This window comes from Asterias rubens, chromosome 3, assembly GCF_902459465.1.
Source record: "Asterias rubens chromosome 3, eAstRub1.3, whole genome shotgun sequence".
NCBI lineage: Eukaryota > Metazoa > Echinodermata > Asteroidea > Forcipulatida > Asteriidae > Asterias > Asterias rubens.
Window position 1 is genome coordinate 20625492 of NC_047064.1, and position 12120 is coordinate 20637611.

General features: G+C 37.6%; 1 protein-coding gene across 1 annotated transcript; it reads right to left on the reverse strand.

Moving 5' to 3' along the window:
• Positions 1–9412: 9412 nt before the first annotated feature.
• LOC117288604 lies at positions 9413–11677 on the reverse strand. The gene is made up of 3 exons (XM_033769523.1): positions 11493–11677; positions 10691–10783; positions 9413–10447 (listed from the first exon to the last, which is right to left on the reverse strand). Exons 2-3 carry the CDS (start codon positions 10744–10746, stop codon positions 9985–9987), a joined length of 519 nt encoding a protein of 172 aa, XP_033625414.1. The 5' UTR covers positions 10747–10783; positions 11493–11677; the 3' UTR covers positions 9413–9984.
• Between the last annotated feature and the right edge of the window lie 443 nt (positions 11678–12120).

Below are 12120 nucleotides of genomic sequence, written 5' to 3' on the forward strand. Positions count from 1 at the left end.
AGAAAGAAGTAACTTTCCACGAATTTGATTTTGAGACTTTGATATTTAGAATTTGAGGTCTCGAAATCAAGCATCTGAGAGCGCACAACGTCGTGCGACAAGGTTGTTTTTTCTTTTCATTAATATCTCGCAATTAGGTGACCAATTGAGCTCAAATTTTCACCGTTTTGTTATTTTGTTTGCATATGGTGAGAAGACTGGTCTTTGACAGTTACCAAAGGTGCCCTCCAGTGTCTTTAATTCATGTCCAATTGCGTCTAAGTTGGCCTCATGGGAATTAACTGTAATTTAATCATTGGAGGTTCGCTGTAGCACCGTGTGTGTAAATCGCTTCTTCTTCTTATTTGTCTTCTTTGAGTAGGGCCTCGTGTTGGTTTTAATCTATTGAGTATTGTGTTGGTTATGATAAGAACCGGTGGTTGACAACTCAACGTTTCGGTCAATATGCTTGGTTTACCATCGTCGTTTGCTGATGTTCGGATCTTATAAACACATACTCTATGACGTTCTCCTATTTTTTTTTTTTTTTTTTTTTTTGAAAAATCTGCTTTATAAAACAAAAGGTTCAGCCGTCGATTTAACAGAACTCTTCCTAACTTAGGATGAACTTATGACTTAGGACGGGTTCCAACCCTGCACTGTAGCATACAGACCTTAAGATTAATCCCAAGTTAGGACAGGAGTTACTCGTCCTAACTCAAGATAAGACGAGTCCTAACTCTTTGTGAACTCGACGGCTGGGGTTCGATTCCCATGCCAGTTGCCAGAGATTTCTTTCCTCAAGACTTGGAAAGCTTGCTCATTTAAAGTTTTAGATTTAAATTCGATTGAAACTGGTGAAAACGAACGGTGTTTTGTCCCTACATAGTTTCAACTGATTAGAAAGGGTGAATTTTAGTCTTAAACTTCAAGAAAGTATCAAGAAAACTAACTACAAACTTCCTTTTAAAAATGTGATGTTGTTATAATGTATAAAGATCTCGAAGTCTGTATCCGTCATAACAATTTTAAGTTTCTATTATTTTAAAGAACCATACAAGCTATATTACCATGCGGGAAATGGCAGCATGTTACGAATCTTAAACTCGGTCAAAGATTTATAAGATGTTTTCAGAGGATAAGACATCCATCATTGTAAGTCCCCCAACATTACCAACATTCCTTACAAGAATTTACCATTGTCACCTTGAGTTTCGACCACCACCAAAATGCTCTTCAGACAAGTTTCAAATGTATAGCTTCACATGATACCTCATGTTCACGTGTTCACGAGTTTGCGCGCCAACCGAAACCCTTCTCGCTTGCCGACCGTCACTCAAGGGCGGTGCGCTGTTTATTCTGACGTCAGCAAACCACCAGTCACTGAGGCCATTAAAAGCAATTTGCGGTGTGAAATCACGCGAGAATTCACGATAGAGAGGAGAAAGAAGACGCTAAAGATAATGGTATCTCCGCGATGTCTGATTTCAACATGGCCTGTTCCTGTGTGTCTTTCTGGTTGGATGGGCTGTCGAGTAATGGTTTGTATGTACAGGTAAAGCGGGGAAAGGCTGCAGGTTGACAACTTGAAGTAATTTACGGTTTGAAATGTTTTAAAATCAACCACTGCTGTCAGGTGAGGTATTGTTTTACGTGGAGTATAAAAACACAAGGAAACCCCCTGTTGTCAGCTTGGAAAGTAAACAAATTTGGTTCCCCATCCTGTACTTTATTTGCTCATAAATTTGAAGTAAATTGATGAAACTTGTAGTTTGGTGTATGAAAGTACATTTTAGCGTTTATATTATTCCATTGCAAAAATACTTATTATGGTCAAATTTTATTAAGCTGTTTAAGGCACGCCTTTGGTAATTGTCAAAGACCAGTCTTTTCACTTGGTGTTTTTCAACATGCATCTGTGAAAATGTTTACCCAATTGGTCGTCGCAGTTGCGAGAGAATAATGGATGAAAAAAACCATTGTCTCACAAGTTGTGTGCTTTCAGATGCCTTCAGCTGAGGTCTCCAGTTTTAGTGAGAAATTACTTCTTCCTCAAAAACTACGTTACTTCAGAGGGAGCCATTTATCACAATGTTTTATACTATCAACAGCTCACCACTGCTAGTTACCAAGTTTCATGCTAACAATTATTTTGAGTAATTACCAAAGTGTACGCAGTTGGCTTTCAGCAAGATATACTTCTTAGACAATTTCATCTAGTACAAAATGAGATGGGCACCAGTTGTAACAATGTAAATTTAAAGTTGATTTGGCAAATTCATTATCTCTGCTGCGGAATAAATTAATACTAATAGAAGCAAAATACCAGCTATAGCACACAATTCAAACACCTGAATTTTTGTTTGATGAGTTTTTAAACGAATCATCAAATAATCAACGCATTTTGAATTGCAATATATCCGTGTTGTAAACGGTGTTTACATCCTCTAATTGCAGTTGTTTACAATATTACGCAGTAAGAAAATCACCTGGTTCACTCGGTCAGAGCTAGTGCGAAGACACCTGACTCTGAAGCTATTATTAGCTAGAGGGAAGGGGTGGATACAGGCCGACGGGACAGGAAAAAAGCTTAGGATACTAAAGCGAGCCCGCTAATCAAGGCAGCTCACCGGGCTTTACCCTGACGGAGTGGTTTAGCAATGTGCCACCCCGCCACAACCACATGGTCCGGTAACCCGATGAAAGATGCATGAAATAGGGCATGTGAAACGACAGTTGACATGTCTTTTATGGTTGGAACTCCTGTAGCCACGACCTTTTCCATTGGCTTAGTATTAGGTTCCTCAATCAGTTCTAGCTATTCGTATTCAGATCGTCCGTCAGTCGTCAGAGGGGGACATTTTCTATTAAACTTGTTGACAGCATGTTTTTCCTCCATTGTCAAACCACCGGTTTCTTGATCAATATTCTTTGACACAATCTCATTTTGAATTGTACGAGAAACGTCTGGTATCCTTTTGAAAGAGAAAGCGTCACAGCTCCGGGTAATTTTAACCGCGGGAGCCCTAAACTGGTGTTGTGACACACCCCTTAAAGCGATGAAGGTTGGACTGAATTTCCTTTGATATTATTTAGTTAATCAAAAATTAACATCAACTGAGCTGTTCAATCATCAACTAATCAATGTTTAGTTAACATATTTATTTGCTTTTCATGTATTGAAGATCCACAACAATTATTTATTTAAAAAAAAAATAGATTTTTTAATGTATTTGCGATTTGGGTCAAAGTTTACGTTTAAATTATTGTTTTTCTCTGTCAAAGAACACAACGTTGTTTTAAATTATGTTAGTAAAAATTGTCTCGGAGCAGACTATTGTAAAAAAGCCTGAATTTGCCTTGATTTTTTAATCCAGTTTAACCGATTTATGTTGACTGAGACATCGAAATAAACGTTAAAAAAATCATTTCAGAGTTAACTTCCACTCATCCACATTGATCCTGATCTGATAATCGACAAAATAAAAAATTGCTATAAAAGCGAGATGCACCAACAAAAACTTCCAACAATTGCCAACATCACAAACAACACACAAAACATCTTGCAAATTAATAACAACCAATCGTAACAACACACACAGTGATTATGTTGAATTCAGCATCAGCGACTGAGCGGAAAGAGATTTCAAACCAACATTGGTTACGGAATGAAACAAAAGAGCGTTTACTATAGGACACAACGATGCCGACGATCAACGAAGACCCACCCCACCGAGTTGTAATAAAACACCGGGTGGCTCTGTGCAACTTCATCCCGGCACCCCGAACGACACGCTGAAGTACCGTAGTGAGTGCTTTGCTACTCGTACACACTCTATAATGGCGATTGCACCATGCGGATGTAGCAAAGTGCACTGGGTGACGATACTGTCGTGGCTCAAGATTGACTCTTTTTTCTTTCTTCTTATTTTTTCCACTTTTTTTCTCACACCCGTCAAGAGAAAGTACACTTCACCTTTCGTCTCAAAAAGGAATTTATTTAGAGAAACTTTTTTTCTACTTTTTTTTGCGAAGTAAACAAAGAAAGGTCTGGTAGGATCAAAGGAGAAGACAATCTCTTGACTTGGGCACACTTTCTTAAAAGTCCGGCTTAGCAGAAATGAGCAGGAAACCAGTCACATGGTATACATGAGACTGGTACTTTGGCTGGGACACCTCATTCTGGCGAGCATATTCGTATTGTGCTCAGCTTAACTTTTGTGCTTTAGAAGCTCTTTGAAATTGTGACCTGGGTCTTACAGATGGGGGTCAAAGCTCAAAGGTCACATTCAATGTTGTGCTATTTGCCAATACTTGAAGTCCTTATAATAATGATGAACGCGAAAAATTATCAAAGAATAAACCACGAGGGAAACTGACTGGGTTAATTGTGTACGATTTAGTGTTGAACAAAGGAATCTGAGAATCTGAGAAGGTAATCTTAGAAGCCCCACCTCGCGCAGTAATCTTCTTATATTCAAATTTCAGGCATACAAAGTTATACCTTTTTGCGCACCGCAGTACTTAGAGGTTACATGTTTCTCAAATTACACAATACTATCCATATCTGAAGTTGTATTGCCATTCATATCCGCCCGAACCGTTTGAAGTAACCAAAGGTACACTAACTCCCTCTAAAGCCATTGGGCACTTTCGGTAAACAGTGTTGTCCAAGGCATACACTTCGTGTACCACAACTTATATATAAAATAACAAACCTGTGAAAATTTAGGCTCAATCGGTCATCGGAGTCGGGAGAAGATAGCGGGAAAACCCACCCTTGTTTCCCCACGTTTCGCCGTGTCATGACATGTGTTTATAATAAATCCGTAATTCTCGCTATCAAGAATTGATATTGTTTTAATGTTTTCTCAAAAAGTAAAAAATTTCATGGAGTAATATTTCAAGATAAGTCTTTCACCATTACCTTCAGTAAACCCTTTAAATTATTTGTAAATCTGTGAACTTTTAATTTTTTTTTCTGTACCGAAAGTGTATAATGGCTTTAAATCCTAAAGATGCGATCGAAGCATCAAGACCTTACTCCCGCATCTCACTCCACGGAGGAAGAGCTGTTCACAGTGGATGCTTCTCAATCTAAAAGTCAATATCAAACAGTGTTTTGAGGCTAAGTGTTCCTCAAGGTCATATGATTGGTCTTTAATTAGTAAGTCTGTTACAATCAAGAACAGGAAAGGTTTAAGGTTTTGTTGTTATTCTTATTCGGCTAAATCAAATTAGATATGTTTGTTAAAATGACATAGTTTATTTTAAACATAGTAGAGTGCTGTTGTCTAATGTTTCTCACAATAAGCATGTTTTCCCCCCAACCTTCCGAGCAAAATGGATTGTGAAGAATGAACAATGCGTTATGAAGGATGCTCTTTACTAACCAAGCCTTTTTTATGATTGTATATCCAACTATTTCCGTCCACAAAATTAATTCTTATTTTGATGTAAAAAACATTGGCCGAAATTTGACAAAATCTGCAACTCTGGTACTATGGGTATTAAAGTCAAATTTGCGCAAAAGTTTTGTTTTTGTTTTCTATCGTTATCTTCTTGGAATTTCGATGACCAACGAGTCCAAATGTTCACATATTTGTTATTTTTATGCAAAATGTTTCTCCACATTACGTTGGCTGAAAATTTACAAATTAATTTACAAATTATGATACTTATAAGTTGGTTTCATATAAAAACCGTACGTTTTTAAAGTAAATTTTTGTGCAATGAGGGTGTTTTTTTTTCCTTGCAACTTTGATGACCATGGAGTCAACATTTTCACAGTGTTTTTCTATGTAAACATTTTCTCAACATTACGTTGAATTTGATTTCGAGACCTCAGATTTAGAACTTGAGGTCTCGAAATCGACCAACTAAACGCACACAACTTCGTGTGACAAGGGTTATTTTTCTTTCATTATTATCTCGCAACTTCGATGATCGATTGAACTCAAATTTTCACAGGTTTGTTATTTTATGTATATGTTGAGATACACCAACTGTGAAGGTTAGTCTTTTACAATTACCAATAGTGTCCACTGCCTTTAAGGACCGTACAGTATTAGAGTAAATTTGTCTACAAATTGCTTCTTCCGGCTGTCATGTCAATGAAACCCTTATCTCTTAATATTGATCGCGGTGAACAGTGCCAAACAATTTCACCAATTAATCCACAGTCTAATGCGCTCATGATATAACGTCAAAGCAGAGGGTGTAGTCAGTAGATGGCAACAGCCCGGGTTAAAGTTCATCATGGACAGTGTCACAGTGTCAGTTGCAATGGGGGCACTGATCAATTTGAGAAAATTAAAGAGATTTGAGTAGTCAGTGCTGTATAACTACGTCATCCATTTGGGCTTAGGACGATAAAGCTTACTAAACGCTGTGCCGAAAATTTGTATTTGAAATTACCACGCACACACATATCGAGCAGCACAACTTAAAGGCACTGGATCCTATTGGTAATGACTCAAAATAAGCATAAAAACTAACTTGTTAATGAGCAATTGAGAGTTGTTGATAGTGTAACACATTGTGAGAATGGGCTCCTTCTGAAGTAACGTAGTTTTTGAGAAAGCTGTTACTTCTAACTCAAACGTTAAAAGACTTAAGGTATCAAGCCTTGTTAGGTATCTATACAAGCACTCACATTATTTTGTGCAACAAGGGTGCTTTTCTTTCATTATTCTCTTGCAACTTCGATGACCAATTGAGCCAAAACTTCCACAGTGTTGTTTTATGCATTTACACCAAATGAGAACACTGGTCTTTGACAATTACCAGTGCCTTTAATGGAGGGATACTTTTACTGTAACCCCTATCAGTGATAGTCTACACCAAACACAAAGCCGTCTGTCATGAAGACAAATGTTTTAGAAATAATACTAGTGACAATGGGGGTTAACAAATAAATTATTATTTCATTACCTGCTATTTCCGCGTGATGTAGGCAGTTGCTCCCGGTTGAGCCATTGGTTCAGCCAAGTGGTGTCGGGAGAGTTCTTTACCCTCGAACTCCAACGTAATCCACGCTGAAAATTCTACTCCGTATGTTGACATTATAAGGCAGGACCAGAACACAGTCACAGTCAACATGTCTAATGAAATACCTTGTAAATATAGTTCATTGAGAACCCAGAGTTCATTCAAATTCAATGGTCGATTTATCCATAGATGGGAACCGTAATGTTCGACTTGATAGGGTCATCGGGGCTAGCTCACGTTGGACTCCTCCGTGGCACTGATGTCTAAACAGGACTTGGTCAGGGCGAACAACCCCGAGCTTGCACCTACTGTATTTATGCGGTGCAATCAATAACTTCTACGGTGCCAGTATTCCAACTTAGTTCAACATTCTGGCTGAAGTGCTAAAATGGGTGTTAGAGTTAGACTATTCATAAAGATTACACGGGTTGATTTACCCCATTGCTTTCTCGGTTCGATGTCCAGACGTTGCTGGGATAACTTTTTAAAAACCACTGAACTCTTTTTCTTTTCAGTATATGGCGGACTTCTTCCCAGATTTAGTCTCATTTTGAGTTTCATTGTGGACGTGGTATGCCGATCAAACAATGACCACATCTAGTATGGCATGATTGTAGAAGCCTGGTCAAAATATTATGTAACTTTGTGGCTCTCAGGAATGTTCACCTTGCACCATTCCTTTTGAAGACGGGTGTTTCGTGCTTGACGTCAAACATTCCCAGAGCATGGTTAATGGCACGATTGTAGAAACGTGGCAAATGTTATGTAAGAACTTTAATATGCCTTTTGAATACGGGTGTTGCATGCATGATGTCACAGCATTGTAAAGTGTACTACTCGGTGCCAATATATTGCACTTAATGCGTAAACTGAACAACTGATTATAAGGAAGACTTGATATGGGCTAGAATCTGTACTTGACTTCTTCCTTGAAAAGTGAACACAGCCACAACAACATACAACAAGTTATGCTATGGCACTACTGGTCAGTTTCCTTGACCGATTGGGAATCCGTACATGGGCATCGCGAAATAGTCTTAGACTCTAAAAACGTCCAGGTCCTGAAATTCCTTCATTTAATAAAATTGATTTTCGAGAAATCTTCACAACCACACCGTATCCTCAGTTCCCAAAAGCTAATTCTTAAACAAAAAATACTTGTATGTTTTCCCAATTAATGATGCATTTTTCACATCGTTTAAAATTAAGTCTTTAAACTTTGAATATGTAAAGAAATACACATAAGTGCATACGTCATTATTTACGGGGAGTAAATGTAACAGCCATAGCAATGTCTAAAAGAGCCATCCTGTATGTTTATTCTCACAATTGGTGACACATTTTCTACAAACAATACATAGCGTCTGAATATTTAAAGATAAACTTAAATACGTACGTCTTAATTTACAGGGAGTGGATTCGATAAGAAACGCATAAGATGACAGGGCTCAAACTATGTTTAAGGGCCTTCTCGAGACCAAGGCTTTGGGCTTGGGCTTATAGGTTTCGTCAGTTATTTCATTATGAGCTTCAATCAGGCGGGACAAAGCCTATACAAGGCCAAACCGTGACTTAGAAAGGGCCTAGCCCATGCCTCACTTTGAGTGCACTGCAAAAAAGTCCATAACTCAAAACAATGCACATTGTCTAGAACGAAAAAACACCTCAAGGGTTACATTTTTGTCAAAGACATAATAATCTTTAGATTTCCATGATACCTTTTTACTTTTTTTTTTACAGCTTCAAATAATTGGCAATATAGATAGGATGGTCAAAGTCATGGACTTGTTCTACAGAAGTGTCTATTATTTGTTAAGTGTTAAACGCCTACACCTCCCACGTTAAAACAACAATTCTAATTTATCTTCCCTAAAATAAAATAAAACACCAACAATGCTTCTTATTTTTGTAATCTATTTTACCTTTTTGGCAAAGAACTACCCGAGCACACGAGAACAATGAACAGACCTTCTTGTTTATACGATTAAAGAAGAGTGGTGTGGTTAGACAAAGGCTATGAATTGCGTCAGGAGAAACATTTGTATAAATCCAGCAGTGAAACCATTGTTAAAGGCAAAGGAATACAAAATATGACCCAAAAACAGTTTTGTAATATTTCATCGGATTACTATTACTTCGGCACTTCATAATTGTTATGATAATACGGTTGCTTTATTTTCTGTCGCATTTTGAAGGAAGATGCACTTGGAATTTTCAAGATGAAACTTGATTTACTTTCCAAGTCTCCATTTTTTTATTTAGAATCTCTGATTTTTTTAGGATGGGGTTCTGTTAAAGTTTTGGCGCCTTTAAGACATTTCATTTTCATGAGCATGTTTTCTTTTGCTCCCATCTTTAAGACTGACTGTAAAGAATAACTGTTAACAAATATAATAACTACAAAGAATAAAATAATCCAACAATTTTTTTTCAAAAATAAATGTTTTTACTGACAATGAATCATGGATCGATTATGATATTAATGACACTCAAGCACCGATTTTAACAAGTTTAACCAATGCGTATGAAGACATGTTCTTGTCACAAAAATGACAGTATTTAAAACCTAGGTTTGGTAATGGTAGTTGTTAATGGAGGACCAAACAGGATGTCAGGCCCGCCACGTCTCCCTGACCTAGGTAAACACAGCTAGATCTCCTCTCTATAAACCACAGTCGGAAAAGTAGAATAAATTGCGTATTTACTGCTGTGTTTATCAACACAATAAGAGTAAGAGTATAATAGACGGTTATGTTTTTAAACATCACCATTAAAGGCAAGAACTTATAAGTAAGAGTTTTTAACATCATAGGCCATTTTCGAAACCATGGCTTCGGCTCTGGATTCGGCTCAGGCTAAATTGGCTCGCGGTTGTTTCGACAATTGCGCGTGCTTTGCGTTACGCGCTCAGCAGGGCTGCAGACGAGAGGACGGAGCCTGAAGCCAAATCCAAAGCCGAAGCCGCGGTTTCGAAGAATATATAACAAGTGTTTTTGCCAACATGTTAAGAGTACATTAATGATGATTTGGTGCGTACGGTGGTGGTCTGGCTGTCGTTCCACCTAAAGGCACCGTCTCTCCATAATTACGTTGTACCAATTGCGCTGACGTTGTTGGCGCATTCAAACTTCCCGCCGTGTTTTGCGCAGTTGGATACATGTAGTAGGTTGCGCGTGTCGTTGTATCATACGCATAATACGGCGGTGGCTGGTTGGCCATGGAATGCGCAGACGATAATAAAACCACATTCTGATGACGGTTGAACTCGTGCGCAATTCGATGACCGCGCGTCTGCTCTCTCTCGGCCGTAGTTTCGGTGTAATTTGGGGCGTAGGATTCCTCGTTTCGGAGGATAAACATCTCGGAGTTCTCGGTGCTGTGGTCGTAGTCGCAGCATTCTCGAAGGAGGAAAACGATGGCTAGAACTATGACGACGAAGCAGGTTGCTGCAAGGATGTAGCTTACATAATGCATGGTGCTGTAAGCAGAATCAGAACATAAGGATTCGTTGTTATTTATACTTAGGGTATCAGATGAAAAGCAATTGGAATAACATTTGTATGGTTATTAACAACAACAACAACAACAACAACAACAACAACAACAACAACAACAACAACAACAACAACAACAACAACAACAACAACAACAACAACAACAACAACAACAACAATAACAACAACAACAACAACAACCACAACAACCGAGATGTATTTCTTACCGATCACTTTGTGAATAATCCCATTGACTGTCATAATAATCATTGTTCCATTCCATTGTACTTCAGTATAGAAGAACATTTGTCTCTCAAAGTCTAGAAGAGGAAAAGAAGGACAATTCAGTTTCCAGGCTGATTTTGTGAATTAAGGCAAGGTTTTCAAGTGTAGAGGGTTGATCCGATGGGCTCAAGTTTAGAATCAGTAACTTGTAGGCCTACTTAGATGTTTTGTAAAGAATTGTCATAGGTTTACAAAAACAAAAAACATAATTATTCAGTCTGAAAGCTTAAAGTTCACACTAGAACCGTTTGTTTTTTTCTGTGAAATATTTGCTTCTAAAATCAATTCGTAATATTCGAGAAAACAGTATCTGCAACACAATAACAAAATGCAATGATTTTGCTTGCAACCACATGACACTTGCTGAAAGTTGTGCGTAGTGGTTTTCCATTATTGTTGATTATGGCATATAGAAAAGGGATATTCCCAATGGTGTTGAGGTTTGTTATTTCATGTATATATTAAAGGATCCCACAACACACGGTCTGTGACTATTTGGTCAGCTCCACCACTTCTGTATAACCTTAATTACTAATTATTAGAGATAGTAATCAAATAATTGAACTTTTCTTCCAAATAACACAATAGGATGACAACAATTGCACACCATTTGGGTTTATAATAACGATTCTCACAGAATAAAGTCATATGGCAATGCGTATACGAAGAAATTTTTCCTTAAAATAACACACGCCCAAAATAATTACCACTATAAGGTGTAAGAGGAACTATGCTACAACTTACCTCTGTGTTCAGCATTCTGATTTAAATTTGTTGGTCTCGTGCCGACTAGATAAATAATTCCGTGTCGTAGACAATATTTAAACAATTGTGCTGTTGTTTATTGGTAGAGTTAAACCTAAGGGCTTCATTAATTAATTCGGCTCATTTATTCGTTTTCTGCAAACCAGATGATAATAATATTTGTTCTTTGCGTACGTTGAGTCGTGTTTAACACAATTCATTCTGTAACAGATGTTAGACAATGATTGGAAATAAAATGCAATACAAACAAAAACAAGCGGATTGGCTTGGTTCCATTGTGGGTTTTTTTGTTTCCCGCTAACACAGCTGGTGAATAATCGATTTGATCATTTGCATAATTTATTGATTAGTTATGTTCATAAACTGTAATTCATGTGGTCGAGAAAGGGTTTTACAAAAAATGTTATTAAAATATCCAGTTTGTGTTTTAGTCGCTGTGGGGACTTCGGACAACATGTGTCGAAATCTTGAAGCAATGTGTAAACTCTGATATTATTTAATTCATTTAAATCCATTGAATTGGTGTTTAGGTTTTACTGACGTTTTTTGATGACGTCATGCATTGTTGTTTACCGTGAAGACAGCAACAAGTTTGGGGTCAAACAAA

Coding starts and splice junctions, on each gene's coding strand:
- LOC117288604 (XM_033769523.1), bottom strand. CDS start 10,746: ATGGAATGGAACAATGATTATTATGACAGTCAATGGGATTATTCACAA. Junction 10,448..10,690: donor GATTATTCACAAAGTGATCG/GTAAGAAATACA, acceptor TTCTGCTTACAG/CACCATGCATTATGTAAGCT.